A 12,328-nucleotide genomic window follows, 5' to 3' on the forward strand; every position below is an offset into this window, starting at 1 on the left:
TTCATAGCAGCATTATTTACAATAGCCAAGGGCTAGAAACAGCCTAAGTGCCCATCAGTAAATGAATGGATTAAAAAACTGTGGTACATTTGCACAGTTGAATACTACACAGCAGAAAGAAAGAAGGAGCTCCTACCCTTCACAACAGCATGGATGGAACTGGAGAATATTATGCTAAGTGAAATAAGCCAGGTGGAAAAAGACAAATACCATATAATCTCACCTATAAGTGGTAGCTAATGAACAAAACAGGAAAATGAGCAAAACAGAACCACAGGCATAGGAACAAGGAACAGACTGACAGGGACCAGAAGAGAGGAGATAAGGGGGGAAAGAAGGTATATAGCCTAGTTAAAGGACAAGTATAAATAACCCATGGACATGGACAATAGGATGGGGATTCACTGTGGGAGCAGCGGGGGCAGGGCAGAGGAGAGCAACAGGGGAAAATTGGGACAACTGTAGTAGAACAACAATAAAAAAACAGAACCTAGGAAGCCGCTGTCTATGAACTCTGAAAAGCTGCAGTTGCAGGGCAGGCAAAGCCTTGGAAATGGTAGCTGAGTAGTTGGAAGTCAGTCCAATCCTTGGAGGTAGTCCCTAAAAGAACTCAGCATTGACAGAGCTGGAGATATGAGAACACTCCTGCCTAGCATGATTTCCTTACAAAACCCTTCCTTTGAGGACCAGCTCTGGTCGTCCCTCTTCCATGAAGCCTTCACATGGTTCCAGTCGCTGAGGATTTCACACTTTGGGAATCCACACAGTATTCGGAGCTGGGCCACAGAGATGCCGCAGGCATTGCTCTTGAACGCTTGTTGTGTGCTAGCATTACCTCCTCAAAGAGACTGAGCTGTGGGAGGCCTGGCCCTACTGTTGTATCTGCACCCTGAGTCAGAACCATGGGAAACCCACAGGAGGCACTCGGGCACACTGCTGCTTGGGCTCAATACAACTTGTTCTCAGAACATTCTCTCTCAACTCCATGTTTCTATGAATTGTGATTCTTAGTACAAAGTAATCCAGGTATATTTTTAGAAATACTACAACTAAAATTCTTATGACTGAATGAGTCTGTGCTGGTATCAGTTAACCTTTTTTTTAAAAAAAAGCCCTGACCACAGAAATGCCTTGGTTGACATGATCTGACCCAGTCATGAGCTCTGTGATGTCTTTACCAGCTGCAATGTTCAGATTACAAAGACCTGAATTTTAGTGACCACACTGAAAGTGCTTAAACCAGTGGGTTTAGCATAGTTTTCAAAAAACAGAAACGGAATTGCTGACCAACTGGAAGAATGAGTGATGAACTCTGCCACCAGGAAATAGCAAACAGAGACAACCAGTAGGATTTTGCCTTGAAAATAAGGCTTCAGGGTAGCAGAAAAAACATAGACCCACAGATCACTAAAGCTTCTCTGTCTCCCTAATACACAAATACACTGCAGCTAACACTATTCTCTTTTTAACCAACGACAATTCATCTGCTCTAACTATATTCACAAGGAGCTACCTTCAATAACCTCTCTACCAACAGACATCTTTCAGTAGCAGGAAATACTTACAACTAATGCCGTCTTTCATGCCACACTCCCAGAAAATGTGCACTTATTCTAAAGGATCCGAAAAACCCAAACACATTTTTCTATTCTTAGAATTAATATGACAAATGAAAGAATTCCAGAAAGGATGGTCAGTAGTTGGTTGTAGTGTTTGCTCTTCTGTTAAAGTTATGAGATCCTTCCGCTCTGCCTCTGACTACTTTGGAAAGGACCCTGCTTCACCTTTGAAAACTCTATTACATGTTTATGCAACTCAGGGTACACTATTACCAGAAAAATCACATCCTTAAAACACTCTTAGTGCACAGTTTCTTCTAAGAAATAAAAATAGAGTAAGCTTAACCACTCTTTTATACTGTGCATTTAACAAAATTCCTAGCCCCGAGCATCACAGAATAGGTCATGTGGTGAGTGGAATGCATGTGCCAAACCCAAAGGTTAAATAATTGTAGTTCAAACAAAGCTGAAGGCTCTGGCAACACAGCTGGTGACATTGCCATCAAAGCTGTCACTTACGCCATAACAATGGCTGCTAGGGATGTAGACACCTTAATATAATAACCTACTTGGCTGGGGAAAAGCTTGTCAAGGAGCTATATGTACACATTTTAAAGCATACAACTGTCTCCTCATCAAATCACTGACGAAAACATGCTTTTGAGGGCTCTTTTTTTTTTTCAAGCCTATGCTTGATTCTACTCGACTATAAATTTTCAGATGGGGAGAGATCAAAAACTTCAGAATAATCACGTTCTGCACCTTTAAAACCATCGAACATTGCAATGTCCTTCATAATTTCGGCTGGTTATGCATCAGTGCAAATCACCTCATGCCTTTTACTTAAAAATGGGGAAAAAAGTATAGCTGATTTGGCATTAACTTTGTCATGGAGTAAAGTATTAAAATATTTACATAAGACGTTTTACTTAACATGAAAAAGAAATCTGTTGTAGTGACTATAAACATTTCATAATAAAGGATGGCGAAGGGCTATGGAACTGTTTCCTCACTAAACTTATGGGCCTCAGATGTCTTACTGGCAACATTCATGTCTTCCTGCAATTCATTTCTGTCAGGCCTGATGAAATTCTCAGCTTTTAAACAGAACAGAAGGAGAAACTTGAACTTACACTCCATGTATCATCACCAACATGTTCAACGTTTAGTAGAAGAAAAGAATAGGAATACACATTCCAATATGTTAATATGTGTGTGTTTTTTTAAGTTACCCTGGAGCTCTTAGCAGTGTATGTGTGAGAACATTTCTCACACCCACTCAGTTGTGGACACCTAGAGATTCACATCCAAGTTCTCTGGGCCTGCTTAATTACTGGGTGAAGCCTTTTGGATGTGTCTCTACCGCAACTTAGGAACAAACTTCTGGGCTACACCTACAGGTCTGCATGGTTTGGAAGGTGTTAAGAGTGATACAGAGCATCTGAAGCTCACAGAAGATGCTAAATCGAGGACAAGGTTTAGGGCTGATGCAATTAGTGAAAACACCAAATTTACATTTGGCAGGCAGTTCGCATGCTTTATTAAATGGGCTAAATGGTCTTTTATGTATTCATTTTGGGGATATATATGGGTTATTTAGATTGACCTATGGGAAATAAACGTCAAATAAAATTCCTTACTGCTTCAAGTAAAACTAAATTTTATTAGAAAGGGGAAAAAAGACGAATAAAGAGATAGATGTATCTAAGCTTGATATGCTTATTTTAGCTATCTGCTCTCCGTCCTTTGTAGTGATGCCCCCAAAGAACCAAATTGCACAACTCCACGGAGACTCAGGGGTGCAGATCTAAACTGGTGCTGTGCAATTCCACTGGCCGGTCAGGTCTCGTTCACCTGCACTAGAGCTACACGGGCTGGAAGAAATCAGTTTGTATAAACCATAGGCTAATAACTGGGAAGTATTAAAGAGTGATGCTGTCAATAATGCCTTTTACAACTCTAATCAAATGCCATCACGTAATCATGGGCAAGGAATGAGAGTGTTTAAGTCATGATATTTTACTAAACAAGCATCAATATTATCCCAATAAGGGGCAGATTCAAAACATGACACACTGTACTTATGATGCAACAGGAAGGGACAGTCAAACTAACTTCAAGACACCCTGACCTACTCTGCATGGACTGGGGGCAAGATACCCGAAAAGTGCTCCACAGGAAACTGCCAGATGAAACAGCTTAATTAACAGCAATATTCACAATTCATGGATTTTTTTTTGTCACGTAAGGCAGTTTCACAAGAGTACACATTAAGAGGTTTGCTAAGATTCTGAGAAGGAGAGTTCCTATCTTACAGAAGTACCCATATCCTGCGAAGAAGCCATTACTTACTGTTGACTTTATTGATAGTGCCTTGGATTTCCGCCTGTGTCAGCAGTTCTTCATATGCATCTCTTTCTTCCTCAGAAATACAGTTACTCTGCAAAGCAAAGTCTTCACTGACTCCTGAGGTTAAATGTTTTTGAAGCTCAATAGTCAAAAGCAAAAATGCAAGGAGCGAAAAGAACCACCCACTAGCACTCACTTGAAAGCAATGTAAGCATTTAGGATAGCCTGCCTGTGCAGGGTACTGGGGCTCCAGACACCCAGCAAGGGCCGCAGAGAGGAACAACAGGCCCTGGGAGCATCAGAAAGGCCTAATTTTCTGATGTAAACATTACACTGGGCCCCTTGATGTCACCACGGTTTGAATACCAAAACCAGTTAAGTACTGGCAATTTCATTTGAGTCAGTCTAATAAAATCAAGAACACAATAATGAATATATCAAGCACAACAGAACACATTCTATAGAAGAAATACATGTTTAGTTAGAAAAAAATTTTTACAAAGAGACAGCTGAGGGCATTCCGGAGGAACAGAGCAATGTCAATGGTGGAGGCGGGAGCAGGGCGCAGATGGCAGGGTCTGGTCACAGAGGTGGGAAAGGTTGGTGGCACCAGCCACCTGCAGCACGGGGTGCGTGTCCAGGGCTCCGCTGAAAGCTGGGGAGGTAAGCTGGGTGCCCTGGAGGCTTTTTAAGGACAAGAAAAGGACCTGACCGTACCCCACTAGGCAGTAGGAAGTCAGGGGAAGTTTCTGGAGAAATGACACCAGATCTGCAGTTAAAGATAAATTTTGCAAGCTCTAGCCCTGGACAGGCTTGGAGAATGACAGGAAGCACAGTGACCCTGGGGGAAGGTACTGCAGGAGGCCTGAGTCCGGGACAGGAGGGGCAGGACTGAGGCAAGAGTGCTGAGACTAGAGTAGGTGGGTGGATGCAAGCCTGGCAAGAAAAGGCAACAGAATACAGGGATGGATGGGCCATCGGAGACATAAAAAGAGTTCTGAAACAATGTGGAAGTTGTTCCGAAGGGAAGCCAGCAAGGGGCACATGTGTGAGAAGGGTGGAATAGGAGTGAACACATCTCCGATGTGGTGGGTGGAAGGCCTGTGGATGGAGCTGTCTGGAGGAGCGTTAGAGATGCCTGGTATGAGGCTAAGGGTTTCTTCAACCAGTGGATAAGCTTACTTGAGGAAGAACAGAGACAGGAGTGACTCCATGTCAAAGTCAGTCCTCACATTTAGAGGGAGGAGGAAGCCAAGACACTGATACAGAGGAGAACCACAGCGACACATCAGCACGTAGGTAGCGGAGCAGACCGTATCTTGGTGGGTGGCCAGTGTAGGGCAAGCGTGCCAGAGGCTAGTGGAGGCCCCAAGTGGAGAAAAGGCTGTAAGATAAAGTGGGCATTTTTTGTAATGGGGCTGAAGCTGACATGGCAAGAGCTTCAAGAGAAGAGAGTTGGCAAGCAAGTGGAAGTGGAGCATAGACAAGCCTTCAACAACACAGGACGGCAGGAAGTGGGGAGCGCAAAGTCAGGATCGGGACAGGCTGCCCTGCTGAGGAGGAAAACATTGTCCTTGAATACAGGGGTGAATATTGGGAAAATACAAGGAGAGTGGGTTCAAAAACATCCCCTCTAAACTCCATCACACTGAATCATTAACCTCTACTAACAAATCTGAAGGTAGCTCGGCCAATACAAGGTCTGCTGGGGACGTCTCACCAGGAAAGATTTTTAGCTGCTACTTTTACACTTTTCAGGTAAGTAGTAAGTTTACAGAATGATCTTAAAAACCTTGCCACTTACAATATTCATCGTAAAAGGGAACCTAATTTCCTTACATAGTGCAAGGTCTTCTTTTACCCTTACGCTTCACCCAAGCCAGTTGCCTATGGCTGTAGAGACCACAGCCAACTGATTTAAAAGTATTACTTTTTTCAAACTAGCTACTCTCAACCATATTTATTACTGAGAATCTAATCAAATACCTTCAGCCTTGCATTTTCCTCTTTTCCCTTTTTGACTTCCCAGAGTTCCTTCTGATATTCCTGTGCAAAGTTGTCATCCACTAAAGTTAAAACGGCATTTGGGTTTCTTAGTGTTACAATGGTCTGCTCTGCTATTCCTTTTTCAATAGCTTCATTAATGGCTATAACAGCAGCATGCACTGAGAAGAGAAAAAACAAGATTTTTTATTAGCAAATGATAACACAGACAGTTACATCAACACTGCATACACTTAAGCAGGTTTACTCTCTTCTTTGACTCCCAGTAAGCAGACCAAACAAGGGGCCTCAGACCCATCACAGGGCATCCCTCTGACAAGCTCCGCCTGTCCTCCTATCTTGGGTCCTGTCTCAGCATCTGTTACATAGCCCCTGTTCATTTATTCAACCTGCACTGAGTGGCTAAAACGAACGAAGCACTGTGCCAACCAGTTGGGCATTGGAAGGATAGTAATGCCCACACTTTGAAAGTAGCAGGTTGTTTCTAAGAGATGCCTGTAACTTAACTTGCAACACTAGAAGAGAATGTAGCCATGTGCCCTACCACTAAAATCTAAGGACAAAGAAAGAAGAGAAATATGTGGAAGAGCAAAGATATTTCTGGAACCTCTTAATTCACATTGTACGAATGGGTGTTTAAAGGCCCAAAGTAGCCCTTGGCCAGTGTGGCTCAGTTGGTTGGAGCATCGTCCTATAACTGGAAGGTTGTGTGTTCAATTCCCGGTCAGGGCACATGCCTAGGTTGTGGGTTCAATCTCTAGTCAGGGTGGGTGAAGGAGGTAACCAACTGATGTTTCTCTCTCACGTCAGTGTTTCTCTCTCTCCCTTCTTGTCTCTCTTGAGAACAAAATAAATAAAGCCCCAAATCAATAATTTGGTTATATTCAGATATGCTCAAATTAACCATGTCTAATATATGTAGTAAAAGATTTCAGAGAGGTTTAAAGTATTTTTCTAAATATTGTTTGTTGTAACCACATCAACAAATAAAATATAGGTCAGTCTTATGTCAATGGCAAGTTCAGATTTTAAATAGTCTTACAGGCAGCTTCATCCACGGACAGTTCATTAGCCAGAATGCCACCTATTTTGCTGAAAGACGGCATCTGTATTCCATATTTCTCAAGCTCCTTTCTCATATTACTGATTTCCTCCTCTGAAAAAGAACAACAAATTAAAGCCAAAAAATGGAGGCAGAAATAAGTGTATTCATATCAACAAATGTTTTCATCCTAGAGTCCCTTTCCCAGATATGGAGGACTTATCTCTCTAAGAAAAGAAAATAAAAAGTGCATGTCATTATTAAGAGGAAGAAAGAAAGTGAAAGAAAGAGTCTTTATCATGAAGGTGGGGCCATTTCTCAACAAGAACCTGAGGCATAAGTCAGCCTCAGTTTCCCATTCCCCAAAAGCGGGGAAAAGGAAACCTGGCTGAGTACAGAATAATGTTTCCCCCTCTGACCAATCAATGGAGAGGGGAAAAAAGAAATAAAAAATATCGCAATGAAAACAAAAAGTGCTGGTCCATCATCTTAGTAATTACATTGTAAAAAACTATAAAGATAAAAAGCAGTACCTGTGAAGTCCACTTTGCCCAACAAGTCTTGGATCTGGGGTGCTATGCCTAGTTTGAACAGATATAAACTGAAAAAGAAAACATAAACTTATCAGAAACTTTATTTTTATAAATCTTAGAGTTAGAAATTGCCTAAATCTTAAGGGCTTTATTTAGCTGGGAAAGATCTAAGAGATTACTCATCTAATCCGTTCATTTTGTAGGCGAGGAAACTGAGCCTCGAGGTCACACAGTCCCCAGTGGGGCCGAGACTGGAAGCCCAGTTCACCCCAAGGACTGGCCTCCTGCGGTCAGCTGACTCTACCATCAAAGACTGGTCTTCATGGCACTCCTGCAGAGTCAGCTGACTCTGCCATCCAGGTGCAGGGAGGACCAGAAACACGGCTAGTGAAAAACAGCAGGTAATAAATGAAATAAATGTTTATTTTTTTCATAACTTAAATAAACATTTCCTGGGATATTTCCTTACATGATTTCTATTTTGTTGAAAGTACAGCTCAAAAATCATTATATTGTCCTTTTCAGTATTCTTCAAATATCATACACCCTTGAGGAAATACTTGTTTTACATTTTCTGAACCAACAGATAAAGTGGCAAGACTATTGATAGATGAGGTACGGTTAAAGATAAACCATGATGTGAGCATATTACTCAGTGCAAGATGGAGAGTAACTTACACACACACACACACACACACACACACACCTTTAAAAATCCCTTAGGAAGTAATGGTGGCACCCACTAACCTACCTACAACCTGCAAAAGAAGGTAAGGGCTGGCATCTAAATTCTACCAAAGGTGAAAATAATACAGTCACATGGCTTTTCCCATTTAATCACTGAGCTGTAGTTGCTGTTTCAGATTTATCCTACCTTTCCCGGACGCCAAGATTAATTCTACAGACCACTAAAAAATTCTGAGGTCACTTTACTATCACTTTTGACAGGGTTATTATTTATGAGGTTTTAATTAGAAGTTAGAAATTACACAGTAACATCTATGGGAAAATGAACCGAGAATGACTCCAATGGCTTTAATTGTTTCAAGATCATCGTTTCCGACCCGGATGGGAGACGGATCTGAGTAGGTTAAGATAGACATAGAATTCCGTTAAAGGAGTTCAAGGTCAAGCCTTCTTAATGGTATTAGAACAAATCTGACTAGTCAATTAGATAGCATGCATTGTACTTCAGTTTTTAAAATCATTTCTGTAAAAACAACCATTTAGAAAAGTAATACATGGGCAAAGTTAAAAATTAGTAATGAATGATTTTTTAAAAATTACATTGAAAATTACCACCCACAGTTAAATACTAAATAAATTTTGATATAAATTCTTTTAATGTTGTTTCTGGAAACATCTATTTCATAAACTCACATAGTATTCTATAATATGAACTCACAGTACTTAACCAATTGCTGAGCATTTAGATGGTTACTAATTCTTCAGTATGTCAATGAACCTACTTACATATAGATACAGCTTTGTGGATATACCTTATTTGTTACTGTAAATCCCTAAAAACAAAACTGCTAGATTGGAAGGTATAAACACAATAAAAACTTTCAATATATAGCCAAACTGATTCTTAAAAATAGATAATGGCCCTGACTGGTGTGGCTTAGTTGCTTGGGCATTGTCCTGTGGACTGAAAGGTTACCAGTTCAATTCCCAGACAGAGCACATGCCTGGGTTGTGGGCTAGGTCCCTGGTTGGGGGCGTGAGAGGCAACCGATCAATGTTTCTCTCCCTTGCTTTCTCCCTCCCTTCCCTTCTCTCTAAAAATAAAGAAATAAATTATTTTTTCTAAAGAGATTTAGCTCTTTAAATTATTGTGAGGAAAGGGTTAACCAACCCCTCTCCCTTCTGTGAGAGAATCTGACCTGGACTTAACCACCTAGCTCTGTTCCCCTAGGGGTCCTGACAACCCTATTACTAAGCATCATCGCTTAGAAGAAAAATAACCTCTGATTGATAAATTGCATCTTGACTCAAAGGAATTATAAATACCTAAGAGGCACCATATTTTTAGGTGTCTATGCTCCATGACTCATAACTGGCACGCTCCCGGCAGGCAACTAGGTAGCCATGCGGTGCAATGGTTATGCTAGATACTGGCTCCTGGGGGCTGAGGATCCATAGTGGGGAGGGTCCCGCACCCACCAATATGGGCCTCACCCAAGTTGTCACCTAGTATACTAGAGAGAACAGCTTCCAGATGGCTGGTGGACAGCTATGTTGAGCGCTGCAAAGGCTCCCACTGAAGAGCAAAGCCTCGTGGGCTTCCTGGCCATCTCCATCCTTCTGAGCTGTGGGTGACAGCTGTGGCCGTGGCAGTCGTCAGAGTCTGACTGCTCAGCTGAACCCACGGATGGCCGTGGCCTCCCTCTACCACCAGTACACGAGAATGCCGTTCTCTTTTCCCCACCACCACGGGACCCTACCCATGAGAGCCCTGTGATAAGCCAAAAACAATTATTTAAGTCTCCATTGCCTTTTGTTAGCTGTGAGGATAAACATTTTCTTCATATACATATTGGCCATTTCCATTTCATTAGGAAACACCTACTAGAGAGTTTTTGAATTTTTAAGATTGTTTTTGGGTATTTACTTTTGTATGGTTTTCCAGCTTTTCCTTCAAAACCACAACCAAACAACAAAGAACAAATGACATTTTAACAATATGGCAATTTTAGCATTACATTCCACCATGATATTTGTATCTTATATTTTTCCAACAGAGGAAAAACATATTAGACTCTGAACATTATTCAATGTAAAATAGGTATCATGTATTCAGGATTCAAACTAGAAAGACAGGATACATTACTTTGTTTAAATTCTAGATCTTTAGAGGTTATCAGGCATATAAAACTATTTACTCAGCCTCTGAAATCTTTGCTACCTAAGGTCCATGCAAAACAAGTCACTATAATTAAAACTAACATGCTGACAATTTCAAAACCATAATATTTTATGAACCACTTCTCAACACATTATTACACGGAGAAACATTCCAGTTAAAAGGGAGCTCTTATCATGTGAAACAAGTGAAATGTCAGCCTCCTCACTTGTCCCTTTCTAGTAACAGCAACTAAAAAAATGCAACAGAATTAAACAGATAGGTTTGGTAAAGCTGCAAAAGAATTCTAAGAAAATAAAATCAAGCCACACATACCTTAAGAAATGGAAATAGATTCACAAACAATCAAAAATATATTATTGTATCATTTCAAGTTCTTTTTAATACTGATTTGCATTTTCCTCTTCTCTTTTTACAACTACATGAAAAAATACACCTGAACTCATCCACAAAGAAAATTATAAATGCAATTCAGTGGGAGAAATTTTGAAAATATGACAGTAAAATTTACATAGGAGACATCCATTAGATATCTTTTAACACAAATTATTTCAAGTAATGTGTTATATATTGTGTTACTTATATTAATATTTTGCTAACATTTTAACATGTTAAATTTGTATTCTTGTATCAAAGCCTAAGCTAATGAATATCTATTATCCTTAATGTATTTATACTTTTACTCTCCCACTTATATGTAAGGTTGGTATAATCTAGAATTTTAGAGGCATGCTTTTATTTTTATCTTATATACCCCAAATTTAGATAACTATGTTTTATTATTTTTTTCTAATTTCATCTTTGTCCAAGTTTCCTCTTTCTTACCTTTACCTTTGGTTTTGTTGTATGTAAGTGCTGAGTATTTACGAAATACATAAATTAGATGAATCACTGATTGTACATATTTTAGTCTTTTCATTTGTTCCTTGGACATTGGTTCTGTTCCTTGAATCTAATGCCTCTTTCATAGTGTTGGTTTCCCTCAAATGTCCAGCATTTCCTGATTTGGGCTCATCTCAGAGTTCCAGATCCGCTGTTTGTCACTGCTGACCACAGGTCATCACAACAGAAGCCAGCCTCAGGGAGCTGGTGGGGCCGATGCCAGCAGGGTGCCCAGAGCCTGGCCCTCTTAGATTGGGGCTCCCTGTGTGCTGCTGGGCTCATCAGCTGTCTTGGGTACTGACATGCTCCTCTGCCATCAGCCTGTACACTTGATGCTTTAGGGAGGGTTTGGCCAATCTAAGTCCCATTGCTTTCAGACTCTCCCTTTCCCACTGTCTCTGCTTGGAGCAAGCCCCGGTGTTACAGGGTGCAGCCAAGAGGGGGGACCCCAAATAGGCATTTGAAATGGGGTCCAGAACTCAAGGTGTTCAGGAGATTTTAACATGTCTCCACCCCTTCCCCCACAGGTGTGAGTTGGGGGAAGGGGCACACAGAGCAAGAACATGCAGGGCAGCTTTGCAGCTAATCCATGGCATGGTCATTTAACATACCTATAGCCTTTGGCTTGTTACTTAGATATGCTAAATAGCTATGGCCATGCTCTAGGCCAGGGGGATGGAAAGGGACCTCTCCCCAAGATGGGACTGGGGGGCAGGTCCCCCGAGTTACAGTGCCTGTGTGGGAGCTCAGAGAAGATTGGCTCCATGACATGGGGTCACACCTGCTCAGACCCACGATGGCGACCAGAAAAGCTGGAGAAGACAGCAGATTGAGGGCAAGTGTGCCCGAGTGTAGAAGGAGTCAGAAATGGGGCTGCAGAGGAAGATTGGTGCGGGGATTTAAACCCAGACATGGCGGCCATTGAGAGGGAGAACCACGCAGCCTTGACAGAGTGGAGACTCCTGCAGCCTTGAGAGAGAGAACCACGTGGCTTTGGCATAGTGGGGACTCCCATGGCCCTAGGAGAGAGGACCATGTGCCTTTGCCAGAGTGGGGACCCCTGCAGCTTTAGAAGGGAGAACCACCACCTGGT

The 12,328-nt window shown here is 41.5% G+C and overlaps 1 protein-coding gene across 1 annotated transcript in view; it reads right to left on the reverse strand.

Moving 5' to 3' along the window:
• Positions 1–12,328, reverse strand: part of IQGAP2 (IQ motif containing GTPase activating protein 2) — a 266,925-nt gene that overhangs the window by 99,176 nt on the left and 155,421 nt on the right. Inside the window, exons 6-9 of the mRNA XM_045847877.1 lie at positions 7,488–7,555; positions 6,955–7,068; positions 5,895–6,073; positions 3,912–3,999 (exon numbers count right to left, since the gene is read on the reverse strand). Of these exons, the coding sequence (XP_045703833.1) occupies positions 3,912–3,999; positions 5,895–6,073; positions 6,955–7,068; positions 7,488–7,555 (449 nt within the window). The remainder of the gene's footprint in view (positions 1–3,911; positions 4,000–5,894; positions 6,074–6,954; positions 7,069–7,487; positions 7,556–12,328) is intronic.

Source organism: Phyllostomus hastatus, unplaced genomic scaffold (genome assembly GCF_019186645.2).
Source record: "Phyllostomus hastatus isolate PE091 unplaced genomic scaffold, TTU_PhHast_1.1 phas_contig_58, whole genome shotgun sequence".
Lineage (NCBI taxonomy): Eukaryota > Metazoa > Chordata > Mammalia > Chiroptera > Phyllostomidae > Phyllostomus > Phyllostomus hastatus.